Source organism: Neophocaena asiaeorientalis, unplaced genomic scaffold (assembly GCF_003031525.2).
Source record: "Neophocaena asiaeorientalis asiaeorientalis breed wild unplaced genomic scaffold, Neophocaena_asiaeorientalis_V1.1 scaffold35, whole genome shotgun sequence".
Classification (NCBI taxonomy): Eukaryota; Metazoa; Chordata; class Mammalia; order Artiodactyla; family Phocoenidae; genus Neophocaena; species Neophocaena asiaeorientalis.
The window spans coordinates 619,096-642,609 of NW_020172984.1; the positions used below are offsets into that span (position 1 = coordinate 619,096).

Sequence of the window (23,514 nt, forward strand, 5' to 3'; positions counted from 1 at the left end):
GGCACCTCGTAAGTGGATAAACTGTGGCTACTGTAGTACGAGATTATCTTTGGTAAGAATAGCCTACTTGTTCACCCTTAAAACAAAATTTCATTCACCTGAGACCTCACACAGGACCAGCCCAGTTTAAGTCCAACCCAGTCTGACCCCGGACCCAGGCTGTCTCCAACCAGTTTCTGGACCCAGTTTGGAAGAAGAAAGGCTCAACTAAAGTCTGACAGTTCATACTGCAAAAGCTTGTGGAGCTGGGGTGGGAGAGGGACTTACCCACACCTCCAGAGGCAGCTAGAAACCAGCAAGCCAATAGGCTCAGCAGATACCTATCTGTGGCTGCTCAGGGTCTCCTTCCTTTGTTCCCTCTTCTGACACCAGAACTGTTAAAAGACAAACTGAGGCATATTAAAAATTTTAAGAGTTTATTTGAACAAAAATGGATTCAAACCAGGCAGTGTCAAACTGGAAGATGTTAGGAGCGCTCCACCAACGGGAGCTCAGGGAAAGGCTTTTATAGAGAGGGCAGAAGCGAAGCAAGGAAGTCATTAATGGGCCACAGCTTAATTCCTGACTGGCTGTTTGTGACTGGTCATCCTTAGGTTCCATTTCATAACCTGTTTTGATTTTGGTTTGCTAACATAGGCCAACTTGGCATTAGAGCCACCTTAGTGTGAGGGCCTCCAGGTTTAATCAACAACAGTTACCCAAAGGATTTTCTACTTGGTTTACTCTGATGCTTGCTTTTGGGTGGAGGGAGGGCCTAGGATGATGTCAAATTACAGTCTTTCCTCCTCCCCTCAGGAAGTAAAGTCCACTGGCAGGAGTGCCTAAATTGGCTCTAACCCTGGGCTCTCACAATGCTTGCTTGTTTTCACAGGGCAGAAGAATGAAACGCCTTAGAAAAAGAGCAACATTCTGGAAAATTGTATAGTTTCTTTTTCTTCCCAGATTGTCTCAAGTCTATGGAGGATTCCCTTGCTACACACCACATCAAAGGTAGGATGAAAATGGGACTGTGTGTTGGGGTTGGTCCTCTATAGTGTTTTGAACAACTGGCATCTCTCCCTGCGCGGCCTGCTCACCAGACAGATGGCCGTACCACACGCCGTGCCGGCAGATTCTCCTTCCCAGGAAGAAAGAGCCTGCCTGCCTACCTGCCGGTGGCAAATAAAGAATGCCGCCCTCTCTCTCAGAATATCTACATTTTCTCTTTGCTTTTTCTCTCTCTATATATTTATTTTACTGAACCACTTGTGAGAAGGTAGCAGACTCTATGACACTTCACTCCTGAGCTTCTTAGCACATGCCTCCTAAGAACAAGCACATTCTTCGGCAGAACCACGAGACCACCGTCACCCCTAAGAGATCCAACCTGGTCTGCTATACAGTCCTCATTCCAATTTCCCCAACGCAGCTCCTAAAGTCCTTTTCAACTTTTTTCTGGCCTGGGATCCATTCGAGGAACAGGCATTGCATGTTGTTGTCATGTCTATTTAGTCCATTAGAATATTTTCATTTTAGCAAGTGCTGTGAAGGGGAATTTCCAAACCTGAAGTTCCCCACCCCTTTTTTTATTTCTCTAAAGTCAAGAGCTTACCCAGAGGACGGTGCACAGCTTGCCCTAGGATATGGTTTGCAGACCTGGGAGGAGAATAGTGCAAGGAATGGCCACTCCACAGTCAGTGAGGTCAGGCTTTGCGATCAACTCCTTTGCTATTCCTGCCTGAAGTGAACTGAGTGGTCATCTTTCAGAGGCCATTCAAATTGGTGGAAGAGAGATTTATGTGGTGGCTTTGATGTCCCTCACATCACAGCCTTTTGTTATCTTTTTCTCATTTCTCCCATGGTTCTGCCTGGATCATGATTATGGAATAAACGAGGATAACGGGACAGTCTAGTCGGGCAGACTTTATATGTAACTAAGGACATACTCCAAGAGAACTGTCAGCTCCCTGTGGACTTCCAGGGGAAGCCAGGCAGCAGACCTCCACAAAAATCCCCCAAATGGTACAAAGCCCTGCTTGTATTTTTGAGGTTGAGATCAGAGAGTCTATAAACTCCAGAGTCTGTAAACTTTAGAAATGAGGAGAAATCATCTAGTTTCAGAGGTGGGCTGAAAAAAAATTACAGTACAAGTGGTTTTATACCACAGAGGAAATAAAAGTTAAGATCATTTTGTCAACTGAGTCAACTCTGTCTTGGATTCGTCACAGGGATCTTCTGCATTTAAAACAAACGAAGCATCATGCTGAAGAGGGAGGGGAAGGTCCGACCCTACACGAAAACCCTGGATGGAGGCTGGGGATGGATGGTTGTGTTTCATTTCTTCCTGGTAAGAATTTACTTTCCCCTTTGCTACTGCCTGAAAGAAGGCTCCCTGAGAAAGGCTCAGAGCAGACTAAGATCACTTATGAAATCCTTGACATTTGAATGGAAAGGGGGTTAGAGCAAGGCCAGGAACTGCCAATGAACCCAAGAGAAAGGTGAAAATGTTCTCCTTGAGTGAAAGCAGAAGCATTCCATCCTGTCTCCTACCCCTCCTTAAACTTACAGAGTGCTCCAGTTACCATCAGCAGCTCTGCCCTCGCTGCATGGCAATTAGGATTTGCGGACAATCGTACATTTAACCAACCCAGAAGTAGCACTGGAAACCGCTAAAAAGTGCTTTTGCAGGGGTGGGTGGGAAGGGGGTTCCCCAGCTCAGCCCAGCATAGACGTAACCCTGCTGGAAGCAACCTCCGTCTCTCCTAGGGGGCAGGGACTTTTCTTCTGTTCTGCCTGCTGTCCACTTCCCAACCCATCCCCGCCAACCATACCTTATGCTAGAGTTAGGCCCAATGTATATTTCTGACATGTCTGGAAAGGGAGAGAATGATGTGGATTCTGAAACTGGAGCCTGATTTTTCTCCTTCATCCATAAGCAGCTGGACTCCGCACTCTGCTTTTAATTAACTTCTTTCCTTCGTCCTCCCAGAAGCTCTTGGGGTCGTTATGTGAGACAGTGGTGATGTGACTCAGCATGCTCATTCTGAGGGACTGGTGAACCCCATCACAGCTATATCCCACACCACCCTGAGAATGGCACCAGCTCCCCAATTCCTCTTAAGTGTTCCCAAGTAAGTTAACTTTGAGATGTATTCACAAAGACACCCTTCCCTCCTGATCCTCCTCCCCGGCCCAGCCCTACAGTAAGAAGCTCCCAGGGAAGGGAGTGCAGGTCCTGGTGACTACTAACTACCCTGAAGCCCACAGTGTAGAAATACCACACCTCCTCCCTTATGACAGAGAAGGGGAAAGGAGGGGAAGAAGTCCTCAGCCAGGGCATACATAATACAAAACTCCGAACCACAGGACTATTTGTTAAACATTAGCTTCATTACCAAAGAATGTGGAATCTTTTTTTCCCTCCCAGAAGTGTTACTAAAAAGGAAACTAAGGACACCCTAAGTCTGAGAGCCTTCCTGTGACTGGGGCCACCTCCCCACATCACAGGCTTTGCAGAACTGGCATTGTTGGTGAGGATCTCTAATTCTCCCACCTTTCTCCCCAATAACCACCCTTCCTTTTCCTGTATTATCCTCTGAGGATAGGAAGTTATTTGATCAATTTAGTTGCTGGTAAGAAAAGTTGGCTAACAACCAGATTAATAAACAATGTCCCACTTTTTTGGGTGTGATGCTACGTATAAAAGCAGACACACAAAACAAACATTTTGGGTCCTCAAAATGTTAACAGTTAACTCAGGCCAATCACCCACAGTGGTAATGTGGGTACTTAAGATGACGATGCTTTTGTGCCTGCATAAGTTACAAGTCTACTTTTCTATAATAGATGAGCTCCTGAAAAGATGAGTGAAATACTCAATAACATGTTCTTCAAGAGCTCCCTACTTTAAAAAAAAAAATGACTCATATTCTAACTTACCATACTTTATAACTACATATTTGCATGATTGTTTTCTGTATTCAGCCTGTGTCCCAGGACTGAATGTTCCATGAGCACAGGGGCCAAGTCTGTTTGCTCACCACTGTAAGCCCTAGTAAATAGCCTGGAACACAGTAGGCACTCAATATATACCTGTTGACAGATGGGAGGATGGATGGATGGATGATGCGGTAAGCCCATGTACAGTGTCTGATGTGGACTCTGGAACAGGACTGAAACCCATCAACCTTGGTCCAAAACATGAGATGAAATAGTATAATATAGATTTATCTAGTCTGCTTAGTTAACTAAGGGAACATCTGGACCTTGGGGAAAAGATTTTTAATAGCTCTGAGTCAAAACAGAAACAAAGTTGGAAGGTTACAAGTTAAGGGAGGGAGGCAGGGTGGCTACAAAGGCTATGTCCTTGGCCTTCTTGATATACACAGTGGAAGGCACAGACCCAGTTATTAGAGACAAGTCATATCCACTTACAGCTGCTATGCCCAGACACCAAGGAAAGACCAGAGAGGAAAGGTGCTAAATTGGGGGGACCAGTAGCTAGCCAAACTCAGATGGCTAAGAACATAGAGGCCAGCATCGTGTAGATGCCAGCACAGAACCCATGTCCACAGAAAAAGAGGAAGGGTAATTTTACAGAATGACGCCTCATTGTCACATTCCCTGCTCATGAGAGGAGGCAATCACCGCCCTGTATTTTAAACTGAAAGAAACAAGTCTGGGTCATTTAAGGTTCATGTATATTCTCTAGCCTCATTTCCTGATAGAGGTGCCTTTAAGGCACGTTATGATTACAAAGTGCTTGATAAAATGTTTTTTTCATGTCTGCATATATAGCCCTGGTGTCCATAGCATTGTTCACTCTAAATAAGGAAAGTCTTGTAGCTTCTATCAAATCAGAATGGGAAAAAGTACATTAAGAGACTTCCTCCTCACCACCCCATCTTTTGCAACCTTGGAGCACCACCACTGACTCCTAGTCCCTTACTCCAGACAAGAAATAATACTAGTCTGAAGTAAGAGTCTAGCAGAGAGGATGGAGGGGAAGGCCTTGGTTATTTTATTCAGTAGGTAGAGGCTGAGGGAAGGAGGTTCCTAAGTGGAGGCAGGTCTCTGATTTGGGTGAGTGGGTGGATGGTACCAATCAAGAGAAATGAAAAGGAAGAGTAGGCATGGGATAAGAGAAAGATGAGTTTAGTTTTGGATAAGTTAACCTGAGTTAGAAAGATATGGTAGACATTAACATGAGTCTCGAGCTCTTGAGAGAGCAGAATGGTTACACAAGGTAACAAAAACATAGTTAATAGTTTGAGTATTAAGTGCTAAGTATTACTTTACCAGAATTTTCTCAGTCTTCACAGTCCTATGAGCTAGGTGACATTTACTTTTCCTCTACTTTATAAAAGAGGACGCTTAACTTCCGTAGTTTGCCCAAGGTCACACCCCTAATAGGAAGCAGAGCCAGGATTCTGGCCGAGGCAGGCTGACTGCAGATGGAACACAGTATTCACAACTACACCATGAGTTCAAGGGTGGTAATTAAAACCTTGAGACTGAATGGTTGTCTATGCGGCAGGTATAAAGTGAGATGACTGCAGAACCACAGGGGGAAATATTTACCAGGTGAACAGAGAAAGAATCAGTGAAAAGGAACCCAGGATCTGTGGTCCTTCCACAATGCCTAGCCAGCTTGACAGCAGAGAAAGTGGCCTTGAAACACCAAGGCCAATGAAAAAAAGCAAAGGAAAGGGGCCACTAAGAAGCCCCTGGAGACAAGAGTGAGTACATGTGGCTCCTGGGCTTTGACTGACTGCTGAGCCTGGCTAGGCCACCCTTCTAGTTCCCCTCAGAACCTTGCTCCTCACTGCCCCCCTTCTAATCAGAATTCCAAGAAACAAATGCTGCTACTCCACTGAAAGAAAACCTGACCTCAAAAGAGGAGCTCTCCCTAGTGGAAGGAAGGAGGGTGGTGCGGGCAAAAGGGTTAGATGGGACAGAAAAAAAGGGTGGGGCACATGACCCAACCGTAAGGTGACCATACATCCTCATTACCCTTGCTGTCCAGGCATCAATTAATAGCACTACTTTTCACTCTCAAAGAGCTTCAAATGGGTGATAAAGTATTATGGTTGCCGTATTTATATACCAGGTGAGGGAGGGTACTCAGCTCAAAAGCAGAGTTAAAGCAAAGCTAACCTAAGGACTGACAACAATTCTTTTGGATCAACACACATCTCTCACAAAGGTAACTGGAATCAGCTGTTTTTAACAGATGCTACTGTAACTGGATGGTATAGTGGTTGGTCTGGAGTCAGTCTCTCTGGGTTCAAGTCTTAGCTCCAGCATCCCCCATCTTGAGCAACTTTTAAGCTAAATCTCAATTTCCTGAATTTCTAATACAATATTGACACACCTATTCCATGCCTTTGTAATGAGAATTAAATGAGATGCTTTCATGTAAAGTGATTAGACACTCTAAGTGGACAACCCGCCCCTAAAATTTTAAATGTTACAAAGAGGAACTGGCAAACAAACTGGTAAAATACAGGTGACACAGAGAATCAGAGCCTCCAGCAGTTCCAACCTCCCCTGTAATGGCTTACTCACCACCTGACTTGGACTCTTTGGTCTGCTTTGATTTAGGTAAATGTATTCGTGATGGGGATGACCAAGACTTTTGCAATTTTCTTTGTGGTTTTTCAAGAAGAGTTTGAAGGCACCTCAGAGCAAACTGGTTGGATTGGATCCATCATGTCATCGCTTCGTTTCTCTGCAGGTATAAAGCCATCAATAAGCTTGCTGTCCAAGGAAAAGGACCACCAAAGGGCAATCCCAAGAAGACTCACCTGTCACAGTCAATCAAGACTGAAGCTTTGCTAAAACTCAGGTTCATTTATCAACATTTAAAGCTGAGAAAAGGACTTGCAGTGTTTAGCCTCTGCTTGACTTGGAAAAACTAGAAAAATTAGTGCTTAAACAAAGAAAGGTGAAGAATCCAACTATTTAATTCCATGATTCAATTTTCATGCCTTGTTTCTTTCAACAGTGTCTTAATAGAGGTCCAGTGAGCCAGTCTCTCAACTGGAATGTCGACCATAAAGCTCTAAAAGACAGAACCAATTCCTCTTCCTTTAGTTCTAGTTGGAGCTAGAACATGGTGTAGATAAATAATTGAACTTTGTTCTAGTCACAGGTCACTAGAGGCAACCGTTTTTTGCAGAGGTTTCATAATGCATTTTCAGCAAGCTTCCTTTCCAAACCTGCTTATTTACAATCTTTTCTTTAAAACAAACAAAAAACAACAAAACTTCTTCCCAAAAGCAAAATAGTGTGGGGCTGGGAATATTAAGAAACTCAACACAGACACCTTTTTGAAGGATACACAAATGTAGAGTCCTCTTATTTCCCTTCAGTTACCCATTTAAACTGCACACCAGAAGATAAGGGATGCCAGTGCACATTTAACTAGCATTTGTTTCTTTTCCCCAAGGTCCCCTAGTTGCTGTTATTTGTGACATAATTGGAGAGAAAACTGCCTCCATTCTTGGGGCTTTCCTTGTTACTGGTGGATATCTGATCAGCAGCTGGGCTACAAGCATTCCCTTTCTTTGTGTGACTATGGGATTTTTACCTGGTGAGTCCATTGTAAAAGTTAAGACTTAAAAAAAAAAATGGAACCAGGAACCTTCCCTTTTACTCTCCATGAGTTCAAAAGGCCTACTTATATTATCTCAGGTCCAGGAGAATATCTTGTCCAGTACCAAGCCACTTAATGTGAAAGTGATTCCAAGCTATTATGTTTTTCTTTTAGGTTTGGGTTCTGCTTTCCTGTACCAAGTCGCTGCTGTGGTCACTACCAAATACTTCAAAAAACGATTAGCTCTTTCTACAGCTATTGCCCGTTCAGGGATGGGACTGACATTTCTGTTGGCGCCTTTTACAAAAGTCCTGATAGATCTATATGACTGGACAGGTGAGTCATTCTAAGTTTCTGAACCATCAACTCTGTAAGATTTAATGTTGAGCCCTCTCTATGATGACTACAGAGGAAGTGAGCATGATTCTAAAATAAAGTATTCTTCCTTGGAGAATATATGGCAAAAGAGACTCTGAACTACTTGCAGGCTTTGCCCGCCATGCAGGCAACTCAGAGTTCACCATAGAGTTCAAGTCTGAGGGGATGGAGGGCAATCTATGCGGCTGGGGAAACACACCTTTGCAGGGAAAGCGGTACTCCTGCGGAAACAAGGATCCTCTACTCAAAGCATTCTCTTCAAATTTTCTCTTTAAGAAAAAAATCTGCATTTAAAAAAGTCTCCTCCATCAGATTCACTAAAATAGATGGAAAAAAATTGAGTGAAAAGAAGATTATGTTCCTTAATACTTAATCTTTTATATACTGTCAACTACAAATTTTCACAAATGAATAAAAACCGTTCGCTCCACAATTTTCTTCATACCTGAGATAAAACATTTGGATTAAAATAACCTCAAAGTATTGGGGAAAAAAATCTATGTATATGTACATATATGTGAATATATAAGCCTATTCCTATCTACAGAGCAGTTTTGTTGAACTTTTCCTTTCCTGATTAAAAAAACCACCAGTAGTCTCATGGTGAACAAGACCAGCTGACAAATCCATAATACAGGATAGCAGAACCTACAGCTAATTCTACCTCTAGAAGCAACACACCCAAGTCACAGCTTTGGTCAGGACACGCTGAAGTCAAGCAACTACTCAGCTTCAAAGGCAACACTGGCATGTCTTCTTTCGAGGACATTTAAAACATCACCAGATGACAGGCTATCTCCTCTTCTAAGGCAGTTTCCAAATGATTCCCATTACCTAATTCTGTATTTTCTGTACCTAAATCTTCACCCTCCCTTCAGGATATTTAAAACACACTGTAATTTTCTAACATTTGAAATGACTTCCCCCCACCCCAAACCATTTTTTTTCCTTTAGCACAAATAACTCTCCTTCCATGCCCCCTAGTGGCACAGCTTTCCCCTTTTCTATCTGCAAGGACTCCCTGTTTTCACAAGGATACAGCAGTATGCACGGCTAACAGTTAAGTCAACGGATTTAAATGCTTTCAGCTAAATACAAGGACAAAGCAGTGTTTTCAGGAATTACTGCACTATGACTGAATATTTAGTGGTGGTCTTCTGAGCCTAAGCATTACAGAGTATTGTGAAATGAGAGAGGTAATTTTTAGCTTAACTTCTCAATTTCTCTCTCCTGTTTAGGTGCCCTTATATTATTTGGAGCAATCACATTGCATTTGGTGCCTTCTAGTATGCTCTTGAGACCCACCCATATCAAAAGCGAGAGCAATTCCGATATTAAAGATAAAAGTAGCAGCTTTTCTGCAAGTGGTCCAGAGGCAGCATGTGGGACAGAAACATCATGCCGCAATGAGATACAAGAGTCTGCCATCAGGGACAATACTATGCAGGATGGACAACCTGGTATAAGTTTAACAGTCTCACAAAATCAAAATGAAGAGTTCAACAATGAACCTAACAGGAACAGACTCTTCCAAAAAACTAATGAAGAAAGTTATGGGAATAAGACTATTTTGTGGAGCTGCAAACAAAAACTCTTTGATTTTTCTCTTCTTAAGAATCCTTTTTTCTACATATTTACGTGGTCTTTTCTCCTCAGTCAGTTGGCATATTTCATCCCTACCTTTCACCTGGTAGCCAGAGCCAAAACACTGGGGATTAATATCATGGACGCCTCCTACCTCGTTTCTGTAGCTGGTAAGAAAGTCTACTTCAACCTCACCCTCAAAAGGAGAAATGAACTTAATTTTACAAAAATTTATTAAATTAATTTTTTAAAAGCTTAAGAATAATAATTTTTTTAAAAAAGGAGTTGTGGGAAGGCCAGAAAAGCAAGTTTTTTGAGGCTGGCGGGAGCAGCAGGACTTTCCCTCCAACCTGTCACTGCATCTTGCACACAGGCTCATCCCTACCAGACAACGGACCCCAAAGCAAGTCTTATTTTCATATGTCAGTATCTAAGTATTTGTTGGATACCAAACTTTAGAAAGCTGGTGCTCAGTGACAACAGCCATTTTAGCAAGCAAAAACAATCCTAGGTAGGCTGCACAGTGCAGTGGTTGAAAGGATTGGTTCTGGAGCTAGACTTTCCAGGTTCAAGTTTTTGCAGTGTATGACAGTGTGACCTTGGGCAAGATACTTGCCTTCTCTGTGTCTCAATTTCCTTGTAATATATGAATAGTAGCATCTACTCTCAGAAGGTTATTAGGATTAAGCAAGCAATGCATGTAGAGTTCAGAATAGTACATGAACCACTGTAAGCATTCAATAATGTTCTAGTAGTATTTGTAGCTAAGAATTTTTCCCCCTTTAACTCAAAGTAAGAGGATAAGATAAATAAGCATACTAAGGCTAGTCATTAATGGGTAGGCTGACATTTAAAATGAACTAGAATGAAAAAAAAATCATTTTAGTTGAGTACTTATAAAAATGTATGGAAACAGAATGCTTGATCTAGAAGATATGGATTCTTTCAACTGACAAAATAGGGAGTCTAAAAAAATGAAAATGAATGAAATGGAACTGGTTTGCTCTATCTGGAAATTCTCAGTAGCTCAACATTAATTTTTCTCTTGCTAATTTCTGGAGAAGCCTATTTACCAAGCCCTTGCAAAACTGACTGCACCCCATTTCCAACTGCTTCAGTCAAATAAAACTTGTATACACAAGAAAAAGATACATAGCTAAACTGACTTTTTTTCCACTAAAGCGTCTGGTAGTATCAATTTAGATCAGATTAGGGCTTCACAGCAGGACCAAAGAACATAATAAAGTTTCAATATGTATCCTAGGAAATAACTGTAAAAATAGATATAGAGATGGCAGTATGAATTTTTAATTCCTTTTCGTGGAGCAATTTATGTTTGAACCATAGGAAGAATTTTAAGTATAAAACAACTGCAGCTCATGCTCCTTTTGGTGAAAATCTTTCCGTATTTAACTGCTACATTAACATATAATAGGATAAAGAATAAGAATGTTCTGTTATCATAAAACTAAGTGAAAAATGTTATTCTTAAATTTTATTCAAGTTACACCATAGTTCCAGTGTTCAAGAGATGATCTCCCATTTCCAGACCTTCTACATATTTTCAAGTTAAACATAATAGCCTTTGGAGAATGACTTAATTATCAAAACCTCATATACAATTATGAGTCTCATCTGTTTTTTTCTTCACCGTAAGACTTTATTATTTATACTCCAGTCGTCCACCATATGACTTCCCCAGGACACTAACCTGTGGGTTTACTAATCTTTAAGAAATCTCACTTGCTCACCACTTCAAGGGAGGCCTACTGAGCCCAGCGTTCTCTATAACCTGGTATTCCCAGTTTGACGGTATGAGTTTCCCAAACACAGTCAGAAAAAATACCTGGTGAGTCCTCTACCCAACTCTGAAGGAGCCTTTCTGGTATTTTATTGATGTGTCTGGAATAGGTAAGTAAATGACAGAATCTATTGATAGACAAATGGAACCGTTTTTTTTTTCTCTCATGTCCCAGCCTCAGGATGAAGTCATATTACTTAGGAAAAGATGCCTTATGCATTTACAGTTTTCAAAGGGGCTAGGAAAATGGAATTAGGATTTCATAAGACCTTTTCAATATTGTTCCAGGTATCATTGAGACAGTCAGTCAGATTATCTCCGGATGGGTTGCTGATCAAAACTGGATCAAGAAGTATCATTACCACAAGTCTTACCTCATCCTCTGCGGCATCACTAACCTGCTTGCTCCTTTTGCCACCACATTTCCACTACTTATGACCTATACCATCTTCTTTGCCATTTTCTCCGGTGGTTACCTGGCATTGATACTTCCTGTACTGGTGAGTAGATGTACTCATTAATGTTCTTACACCATTTAGTAAAAGTGTTAACAATCACCTCCCCAAAAGAGAAAACATATTTTGTATTAATTTTATAATTAAAAACAAACATACTCAGAAACCTTGTAGCTGTATCTTATCCAGCTATTCATCTTACCTTGGGGGGGTGAGGCCGGGGGGGGGTGAGAGGACTATCCCCCCGTGGGAAGTGGGACAGGAAAGAAGAGCAAAATAGGGATCAGAAGGATTCCATTTTGCTTATCAGTCTCCCAGGTTAGACTTCTGTTCACTTCTTTCCTTCAGGTCCAGAAATTTCTTTGGTTCTAAGACACATCTTGGAAGAGTTCCTTAAAAGAAAAAAGGGCTTCCTGACCAGCACTGGCTTCTCTTTTGTTGAGAGAAGTTCTGTACACTTTAATAAGGACATTGTGTTTTTAACTCCTCTCCATCTTTACCCCAAATTTACATAAAGTCCTAGACCTGAACGGAACTGAGTAATACAAATACTTCTGGGTTTTTCTTGGAACCCCATGGGTTCTTAGAACTAGGCCCCCAGTGTGCTGCAACAGAATCCCCCGGAATCTTCTGACCTGATATCAATATTAGCAGAAGTGCTGCAGGATCTTATATGAGGCTTAAGCAAAAATCAAACTTTCTAAAGCTGAAATCCACTCCTGAGATATCTGATTTCTTATAAACCAATGGTTGGTATTCAGCCATAGGTGGATTCAGTAATACCACTGTCAGCTCCAACTGTAAATACCATTTCCTAACAGAGAAGAGCAGTGAGGTTCAAGGGAAAAAAGTATCCCTGAACCAATTAAAAGATTTTTAAAAAGAAACAAAAACCAACGTTCCTTACTAATAAAATGAAAACACTGTCTGCCTACTGAAATTACTGTTCCCTATCTGCCTCAGCTCTTTCATAATATCAGGGTAAAATGCCATCCAAATCACCTCAGAAGTCAACTGTTCACAGTTTCAGATGACATACACAGTATTTGCCCCTCTGTAGGCAAAGGTCTCCACAGAATTTCACCCTCAATATGGCTAACATTGGATTCTAATCCCTACAGGTTGATCTGTCTGGGAATTCTATGGTACACAGGTTCTTGGGGCTTGCCAGTTTCTTTGCTGGGATGGCTGTCCTTTCTGGACCACCTTTAGCAGGTAACAGCTTACCCACATTCTAAGTAAACTTCAAAAGCAATGAAACAAAATGCTGATCCATGATTAATGGTAACACGGAACGACGTTATCAGGTTAAAAGAAACTGATGATTATCTCTGCTGTTCCTATACCAACTCTCACAACTCCATCACTAATCCAGGAGAATCTCAGGGTTAATTCAACAGATGTGCACTAGGCAGATTCTTACATCCTCTTGGGAGTCTTAGAGCAGGGATTGTGTATATATCTACTTCTCTGGGGAGACAATCCAGAGTTTTATCAGATGCCCAAAGACCTATGATGGTTAAAAACAAAAACAAACAAAAGCTGTCTTGGATTAAGGCCAGAATCTGTGGAGAGGATATGTGGGGCCACTGGAGAACATTAAATACAAGTAGAGTAAAACTTGGGGGAGTTCTGTTTTTAAGTCAACTTTAAGACTGAAGCATTGTTTTACATTCACTTTTTACCTATTGGGACATTTTGTGCTTGCTGAACATTTAATCTAAGACTATTAAAAGACTGCCTACTCACAAATTTCTTTAAGAAACAGACTTAAGCTTTAGTATCTTACACTATAGGTTCTCAATATAGTTGAATTACAAATTAGTACAGCATTTCCAATCATCCACAAAAAGGAATTCAGCCTAAAACTTACTTCTGCTTCCCTCAGTCCTGAAGACAGAAAAAGGGTCTGATCTTGTCCCACTATCATTTTTTTTAAACTAAGTTTTATAATGACATTAGATTTACACCTCTATGAACTTAAGACTTAAAGGCAAATATCAAAAGTATAAAAACTTAATAAAAGAAATTATTACTGAAGGTAAAACAATGTACCACTATCTGAGTTTCAATTTAGGTATACCCATCTAAAGGAAAAAATTACACAAATACACAACTAAGTCCTTATTTGCATTTATGAACACACCTCTTCCCATGAGCTCTAACTCAGCCAATACTTCGTAACTGGAAAACAGGCTAGAATTTTATAGCCCAGAATTGTTATACAGGGAGTGGTAAAAGACCAAGCACCAGAGGTGGCTAGCAGAGCTACTCTATGGCTAGTATCCAGGTCAGTGAAATACAGAGTTCAAATACAGTTTGCTGATGAATTTTTTCAATTTTGACCCTTCTTCACTGGCTGTCCTAATGATGTCTTGGAACTCTTCAAGCCTATTAGGCCAAAAGTGTAGGGAAGTAACAAATACCAGGGCACAGAATATCTTATTCAAATGATGAAGGCAAATAACAAAACTACAACATGTTTAGAGATAAATGTTTTTGCATACATTTAAAAATATTTAAAGAGTTCAATGTATGAGAAGACAAAGCAAGTTTTGTGAGGAGTATTACTTAAAAGGAAAAAGCTATAGATATATGTGTGGGTCTTGAAACCAATTTGTTGGTCATGATCTTTAAAAAAAATTTTTTTTAATAAAAAAGGACCACGAGCAGATTAGAAATCAGAGTGCATCACTTTATTGTGAAACTTATTTCACACGCACACACACCTATGTAACAGAAAACATATGTGATGTAAAACACATTTCTTACTATTAGTGAGTCAAAAAAAAAAAGTTACAAGCCTTTTATTACCCAATGTCCATGATACCCTAGCACTGTATGTGAGGATAAAGACAGAGCTCATGGTAGAATTTTTACCTGCTAACTCTGAAAATGTTATTTAGGCAATCATAAATTTTTTAAGTTCTACAAAAACGTCAAAGGAAGTGATAAGGCTATTGCTGAAAGCTTAAGTACAGGTTTTTAGTCTGGGAGTTGCTCAGAGTATCTTAAACAAGATTATGATAATAATATATAATTCAGTCTATAATTAGTTTCCTGCTCTGTACCACGGTTTCTCATTGACTACAATGTAGTGCTAGGCTTCTTGCTGAAGGGAGACTTCGGGAGAGCCCTTGCTGTAGGTCCTTGCTCTGTGAAGTGACAAGAGGGTTTTACAAAGGCCATTAGATTTGTTACTAACTTCTGACTCCAGCAGCAACTACTAAAGAACATCAGAAATACTGAGTTACAGATCCACTCAACCCTCAACGGGTACAGGCAAGTTACGTTACTGTCTTTAGCTTTAACTAAATCAAAAGGCTTATTGGTTATAAAATATTAAATTCTAAACCAAACTTAGATCTTCCGAACTGTATGAGATCCTCATTTTTTACTTACCTAGACTTGTCATTACAAAAGGTGAAATTCCTATAAAAGATTACAGGCATTTAAAATAAGGAATCTAGCAAACAGTAAAATGTTTCACAATAATCCTCAGTCAAAAGACTAGTTAAAAATGGTACATGAATAATAATTTTCTCCTTCCTGTATGGAAATAAAAAAGAAAAACAAGTTAGTTCTATACAGCATATTTTAAAAATTCAAGGAAAGGGGAATATAAAGCATAGGAAACCCAAGGAATCATATAACTGAGATTTTTTAAAGTTACTTTTTTCTTTAAAAAAACGTAAATAGAGCATATGGGCAAGAAAATTATTTATACATCTTTTGTAATGGTGATTATGATAAGAAATACAGTGGCAACAAAATTCTCCATCAGATCTTGGTTAAAATTGACAGGGATTGAAATAAATAATAGTTTAAAAATTATACCCCCCCACTCCCCACAAGCGACCACCCTGCCCACTCCACCCCACAGCTCTCCCTATTCTTGCCAATACTCAGCAACAAATTCAATTTTAGTTAATAATATGGCCTGCTTCAGACTGGACCAGTTTCGGGGTTTTTCTAGTTTCCTGACCTAGGCGGTCAGTAGACCCAAGGATAGACCAAATGTCACTGTTCATCCAAACCCAAATGCTGTTTTTTGCTGGTAGATGGCATCCAGAACTATACACTGACACCAAGATGGAAGCCTTGGAAGGTTGTGGAAAAATAAAAAGTATTAATATTTTTAAAACTTAATATACATTTCTAATAGACCCCTGTTAACAAAAGTACACCTGCAGAAAGCAATCTAAATACAAAAATAGTGCCTTCGGCAAAAAAAACAAGTATACAGTCATATTCTCCAATGTACAAGACAGATATAAATTACTTATGTTAAATTCCTAGTCTTGTACCTGAGGTATTTGACGTATGAGCTCAAAATGCTAACGGCTGTTCAGTTTCATTTAAAAATAAAACCACTTGGGCTTCCCTGGTGGCACAGTGGTTGAGAGTCCACCTGCCAATGCAGGGGACATGGGTTCGTGCCCCGGTCCGGGAAGATCCCACATGCCACGGAGCAGCTAGGCCCGTGAGCCATGGCCGCTGAGCCTGCGCGTCTGGAGCTTGTGCTCCGCAACGGGAGAGGCCACAACAGTGAGAGGCCCACGTACCGCAAACAAACAAACAAATAAATAAATAAATAAAAATAAAACCACCAACAGCCCATATCAGCTGCCTATAAAACAAAACCACCGAATGTAGTTCCTCTCTCTTCCACATACACCCCCCTTTCCCAACTGATGAGTGCATATATTATGCTAATATTTATTTTAATATAAAAAATTTAAATCACAAATCTCTGAAAACTCCCTTAAAATGCCATAAATAATTTTGTTTTTGTTTTCACCACCAAAAATTTATTTTCCATCCATACAGGTGATTTCCCTTACCCATTTAGCCCTCCCTCCTGCCCCTTCCCCTCTGATAACAACTACTCTATTCTCTGTATCTACATGTTTGTTTGGTTTGGTTTGTTCATTTATTTTGTTTTTGTTTGGTTCACAAATAATTATTTGATTATAACTCAGTATTCATTCAATAATTATTAAGCAACTTATTAGCACAGAACTCTACTAGCTGCCACATGGACAAAGAGAAGACAAAATTATTTGTTCAATGTTCTTTCATACCTTATTGGATCATGGTATAGCATTCACTCTGTCAGCCACATACACTGCTTAACATTAGGACTTAGTCTAAAATGTCTAAAACTGAGAATTGTTAGAACTTGCATTCTTCCACTTCATTAATTGAAAATTCGGTTGAGCCACTGTAACCCATGTCTCCATTTTCTTACCTTTAAATGAAGGCACCCTAAGCTTTGGTATAATAAAAATGACCTTAAAATATAGTAAAGCTTCACTCAATCAAGCAGATATTTCACAAAAATAATTTTTTTCAATAAATTCAAGGAGAGTTATTTCTAATGCCAAATAACTATAAGTTGATTGTACTCCAGAATAAGCTAAAGGTAACTCGTTCCTAAAGAAGAAATACATCTCTCTCTTGCTATTATTATTATTTTTTTTTTTTTTTTCGCTATGTGGGCCTCTCACTGTTGTGGCCTCTTCCGTTGCGGAGCACAGGCTCTGGACGCACAGGCTCAGCGGTCATGGCTCACGGGCCCAGCCGCTCCGCGGCATGTAGGATCTTCCCAGACCGGGGCATGAACCCACGTCCCCTGCATCGGCAGGCAGACTCTCAACCACTGCGCCACCAGGGAAGCCCTCTTGCTATTATTATTCAACCTCACAATTCATCAGAAACACCATGGAGCAAAACTGGTAATTTTGCATTAACTTTTTCCAAGTTTTTTTCTTTTTTATAAATTTATTTATGTAGTTTTATTTATTTTTGGCTGAGTGGGGTCTTCATTGCTGCACATGGGCTTTCTCTAGTTGCAGCAAGCAGGGGCTACTCTTAGTTGCAGTGCGTGGGCTTCTCATTCTCTTATTGTGGAGCATGGGCTCTGGGCACGCGGGCTTCAGTAGTTGTGGCATGCGGGCACAGTAGTTGTGGCGCATGGGCTTAGTTGCTCCGCGGCATGAGGGATCTTCCAGGACCAGGGCTCGAACCCGTGTCCCCTGCATTGGCAGGCGGATTCTTAACCACTGCGCCACCAGGGAAGTCCTGCATTAACTCTTTATCTGCGTTTTACAAGAAAAGACAATGGCTAAAATGGAAATTCATCCATCTAAGCTTGTCTCTCTGTCCCATGAACACAGACAAGTTCATCTCCTCATGAAATGACAGGTCATTTCCTATCTCTATTACATCCTCATTTCAGATACAATGTTAAACAGATATTCCACCCAGTCCTCACTCCACCTTTTATCAACCATGCCCTCTAGAGTTTTATCAGTCATCTTGGCCTATCAGTTGAGAATTTCTCTACAGCCTGAAATTTTATTTGGAAAACAAACACACAAGCAACTCAACCTTTTGGTCTGCTATAAGTCCATTTTGGAGATTGGGGATACGGGGGACAAGTGAGAAGGCAGAACAAAGTTCTCTGTCCTTTAAATCCTGAGAAATATATTATACCCTGAAGAGGCAAAAGGAAACAATGTAAATCATTTCTTTATCCAGTGGTTATTTTCCCCATAAGCAACAAAACACACAGAATTTTACTTTGATACAGCATTCCTAGGATTAATGAATCCCTACAAAAGCATCAAAAATAAATTCCAAATAGCTCTCTATTGTGGTTTAAAAAGGAGAGGGGGGAGGTAGTCCTTTCCTTGCAAGGCCAAGGAATCAAGTTTCAAAATCCTAACACAGACCACAATCTTCTTAATAAAACTTACAACACAGAGCCAATACTTATAGCACTACCAGTAAATCTTATGGCAAATTTCTATCATGAGACCTTCAGAGAGCTCCTGTCTTAAAAGGCACTGAGGTTTATATTTGCTAAACCATGTTTCCCAAGATTTTTCCCTTCATGGCACATACAGGAAATATTTGTACAGCACACCCTAAGTAAAATGACAAGGCTGCTAACAGCCAGTGGGCAGCTCCAGTGACCCCAAGAATGTGAGAAGTTCATTGTCTCTGCACACCTTGGAAGTCTGCCACTATTCTACAGCCTAACAGCTAGAAGCTCTGGTTCAACACCGGCCAGTCACTTACAGAATCCTCAACAACTAATTTGAACTACCATCAAGGAACTTTGTAATTAAGGGCCTTCTAGGGGTATTTCAAATCTTAACAAGATGACCAATAATAAACTTACAGTAGTAATCCTATTGAAAAGGATTCATAAATCAGCTAAAAATCAACTTCTGAGATATCAGATATGAATACTTTTTAGACAAGATGTTAAACTCATTTTTAAACGTGTATGGCTTAACCCATAAAATGATATAGAGTATCATTTTTAAAATGTTGACATTTAAAAAAATGAATTTAGATTCTATATTAAACATCAAACTTAAAAGATTATTCCAATCCCTTTTTTGTTGACTGTAAGAAAACTGGTTTGCAAAACTGTTTAAGGAAGTTGAGGCCTATCTTCTTAGTTGTTTTAAATTATCACGGGAAACATTATTAGATATTCCTAGCCAGAACAAGGGTTACAGCTATAAAGAAGTAATTTGGACAACAACTTTATTGTATGTAAGAATCAACTGGGTGCCACCTAGGAGGAAGTATGCTTAGGAAGCCAATGAATTTGCACAATTAACATGCATCTTAAGTGAATCTGATGCAGGCAGTCTGGAGACACCAAGGAAATGCTTAGAGGGGACTTCAGCTTAGGAAGTCTGCACCAGTAGGCAGCGTACTCCTCAGAATGCTGGCTACATACAGTATTCCTTAGCATGGAGTGGAGGCTCAGATCCATCGCACGCTTTCCTGGACTGTGGCTGGTATTCTCTGCCACTCACAATGCTTTTGCTATAACCACAAAGAAACCCAGTCTTTTGAATGTCAATTTATGTGTGTATTTCCATTTGAAAATGATTAGAACGCAGTGGTTTCTGAACTACCAACAATAACCCTGAAACTGTTTAGGGTTGAAAGTGCATTTGTATACATCTATTTCGTGCTATTATAAAAAAAGTACAAAGACCTAATAAAATCAGATCAAATATACAGTCTTCTTCTTCTTTTTTTTTTTTTTTTTGGCTGCACCACGTCGCGTGTAGGATCTTAGCTCCCTGACCAGGGATCGAACCCGCGTTCCGTGCAGTGGAAGTGAGGAGTCCTAACCACAGGACTGCCAGCCAATTCCCTATACAGTCTTATTTTACTTTCAATGGTGGGGAAAGGCTAATTATTCCAACCAAACAGAGATGTTTGGTTAGAGCAGCAAAGCTATGAATTTAACTTACCTAGTAGCCACTTAAATTTAAGCTTGATTATGAAGCTAATATTTTCATAGGACAATTAATTAATAATAGTACAATATAGTCCTGCATCTTACATTTCACCTCATATTTGCTATTATAAATAACATCTTAAAACCAAATACTCAACTGCACATTATTATCGTATGGAATGGTAATTAGATCTTAGAGGCAGAATTTTAAAATATACTAATCTCTCAATAATCAAGCATAAATGGGAGAAACAGATTTAAAACAAATTATTTCATTAAACTTTGCATTGGTTATTCCCTGGCAGTCCAGTGGTTAGGATTCAGCGCTCTCACTGCCAGGGGCCCAGGTACAATCCCTGGTTGGGGAACTACGATTCTGTAAGCTGTGCGACACGACATAAATAAATAAATAAATAGAAACTTTGCATGGAAATACATGGAAACAGTTCTAAAGCATGCTAAGTAATTCCCTGCCCTGGTAAGAAAATACACTAAATATCTTAATCTTTCACATGTCAGAAACAACATTCTGACTTCAAATGTGTGTGAAATGAAAGGCTTATAAGCAGTTTTCTCTTAAACTGTTTTAGTCCCTCCAGGATTTATAAAACAACTCAGTTTCACTATTTTTAGCTTTACCCTCCTGACCTTTTAGCAGCACTATCTACCTCCCTCTCCAAGAATTTGTAGTCTTTTCCTAGAGTGTTACTTCAAATACCCCTGTCTTAAAATTCACAGGTTATATATAAACTGGTAAATTGCTATACTAAGGGACGAAGGCAAGAATGACAAAGGAAAAGAGGGGGTGGGGTGCTGCTGCTTTCCACAGTTCCTCCTTCATAGAAATTTCTAGAAAAACTGACAGATTGGTCAACCATTTCTTAGATATCTAAAGGTCAATCAACATAATACAAAGACTTGTCCCAGTCGGTTTCACTATTTTGCTTAACTCCAGGAAACATTTAATTGAGGTCACTGATCAAACAGTAAAAGCAAGTTAAAGTTAGCTGAATTTAAATAAAACATTCCATTCATTCATTACATTAAGAAAAGGAAACAAAAAGCTAATGAAGCAAACAAACAAAAATTGAAAGTCTCTATCAGAGCCAAGTAAGAGAATAAAAAGGAGAGGAGATAGAGACACACAATCATAGACAAAAAAATAAAAAAAGGGTATACTCTACACATCCAGTGAGAAATCATGTTCCAAGACATAAGTGAAAATCAAAAGATACAATGTAAGCTCCATGCAGACAGATACTTTCATCCATTTTTGTCCATGGGTTTATCCCTAGTAACCAGAACTGTGCTGGCATAGAGTACCAAAACTTTTTGAATAAATGATCAGAATAACAGCCTTGACTTAAGGTTTTTCAAGATTTTAAATATAAAAACTTATAAAAGCCGTATTTTAAGTTTGCATCTACAAACATAATATGCATACAATAATCTAGAAAAGACTGTGACTCCCCGAGAGGTCCTGAGCCCTTTTTAGGGAGCCTGAGGTCAAAACTATTTTCATAATAATATTGAGACATTATTTGCCTTTTTCACAGGGTTGACTTTTGCAATAATGTATAAACATTGGTGCCTTGCACAAATATTCTTTGCCACCACAAGCTCACACTTTTTTTAAAAAAAAGCATTTCACCTAAGAAGTTCTAGTATGTGCCATTAGCCAAATGATTTTGAGGACCCTCCCAATTCTTGCTTTTAAAAGAGCACTTTGAGATTTCAGGGGGAATTATCGTCATTGTTTAACCCACTTGGCCAAGTAAGTCAGTTCCTTTTCATTTGTTCTCATAACCTCCTGAACCATCCATCCCCTCACAGCCTTTATCGCAGGTGTAATTTATGTGGTTAATACCAAATCCCCACTAAACTATACGGTCTATGAGGGCAGGGACCATGTCTGTTTTGGCTCATTATCATATCCTCAACACCTAGCACGTTGCTGGGAACACAGTAAGAATTCAAATGTCTGTTCAGTGAAGGAAAAAAAGATAATAATCAGTTCTCATTTTTTTCTTTGGAAAATAGTAATTCACAATACTTTTCTTCATAAGAATAGTGGTCTTCTAATAAAATTCATTGTAAAATGAAATGGTACGTGTTCCTAATTTTCTCCAACTTCCAAAACAAGACTGGAGATGGGCTCTGGGTTCACAATTACTTTTAACCCAACGTTTAAACCCCTAACTCAGATGGAATTGATTTAACTTCCTCAATAGAAAATAAGACAGGTAAGCAGCTTGACTAACTTTCTAATGGGTCACAATACAGACTAGTAAGTACAGGAGGCTCCTTCCTTCAAGGAACGGTTCATGGCTGAGAACTACTAATGGAAAGGTTTGCATCACTAACAGAAATCCTTCCTTCCATATAGGCTGGTTATATGATTATACCCAGACATACACCGGCTCCTTCTACCTCTCGGGCATATGCTATCTCCTCTCTTCAGTTTCCCTTTTCTTTGTACCATTGGCTGAGAGATGGAAAAACAGTCTGACCAGAAAGAGAGAGGACTGCAATCAAGTGAGAGCTTAACAAAAGAAAGTCTAAACTAAAAGTCACTGGAAACAAAAGCATGGAAGAAAAGTACCCGCATTTGTAAACTAAGAAGGTGAACCACGTAATTTTTTAAGGTTCCTTTTTGCTTTAGCACTCTGAAGAATGTCTAACTGGTGGTAAGAAAAGAGTAATAGCAACTTAAATTAAACTCTGTTAGTATTTAATCAAATAGGCTAAAATTTTAATCAGTTGAAGCAGTTACTTTAGATATTAAATGAAAATCAGAATGTACTGTAATAATAAATTAACCAAACTCTCAGTTGTGCCATGGTAATTCAGTCGCAAAAATATGTAAAGACAGAAAACCATTTTCCTTCATATAAAGCAGTATTAAACAGAGCCATTGAACTCTGGAATGTGAATGAACATTGAAACATTGTTTAGTGACTGGAAGAGTATACACCCCCCAAATAGTTTATCTTTGCTTCTTAACTAGAGATAATCTTTGTTTTCTTTCATTATTTTGTTTCTTAAATTTTCTATAATAAACATGTATTGCTATGTAATAAAAAATAAATAAGAACTGCTAAAAAAAGAAAAAACCCCACGAACAACAAACCTTTATTGCAAGATCATTTGAATAGTATTCCTACTCATCCAAACAATGTTACTTTTTCACTATATCTAATTATCTGGAATGTTCAAGCTAAATATCTAGACATATCTTTAGAACAAGTTTTATATGAAAGTTGAATAGGTGGCTCTTAACGGGAGATAAACCAAAAGATGTTTCTTAAATATGGAATAATTATGTTAACTAATTAATGTCACTTAGACTAAGCAACTGCATGTGGATAGAGAGCTCTTCATTATCCGGGTGATTTTAAAAGGAAAAAAAGATCACCCTAGAGTTCTCTGCAATACCAACCTCCTC

The 23,514-nt window shown here is 39.5% G+C and overlaps 1 protein-coding gene and 1 long non-coding RNA gene across 6 annotated transcripts in view; one reads left to right on the forward strand and one right to left on the reverse strand.

Moving 5' to 3' along the window:
• Positions 1-345: 345 nt before the first annotated feature.
• The window catches only part of SLC16A4 (solute carrier family 16 member 4), a 48,325-nt gene continuing 25,156 nt past the window's right edge, over positions 346-23,514 (forward strand). For 3 of the 5 annotated variants that reach the window (XM_024742145.1, XM_024742144.1, XM_024742143.1), the window contains exons 1-8: positions 346-990; positions 2,208-2,326; positions 6,583-6,715; positions 7,430-7,573; positions 7,751-7,912; positions 9,193-9,708; positions 11,628-11,839; positions 12,916-13,009. In XM_024742145.1, coding sequence (XP_024597913.1) covers positions 2,240-2,326; positions 6,583-6,715; positions 7,430-7,573; positions 7,751-7,912; positions 9,193-9,708; positions 11,628-11,839; positions 12,916-13,009 — 1,348 coding nt within the window. In that variant the 5' untranslated portion in view covers positions 346-990; positions 2,208-2,239. Of the gene's footprint in view, positions 991-2,207; positions 2,327-2,968; positions 3,111-6,582; positions 6,716-7,429; positions 7,574-7,750; positions 7,913-9,192; positions 9,709-11,627; positions 11,840-12,915; positions 13,010-22,455; positions 22,980-23,514 lie in introns of those variants that run through there. The other 2 variants (XM_024742141.1, XM_024742142.1) reach the window with 2 other exon arrangements.
• On the reverse strand, positions 14,469-15,687 carry LOC112397861 (uncharacterized). Its single transcript, XR_003002884.1, has 2 exons — positions 15,197-15,687; positions 14,469-14,949 (listed from the first exon to the last, which is right to left on the reverse strand). It is a non-coding gene; the product is annotated as an uncharacterized LOC112397861 (long non-coding RNA).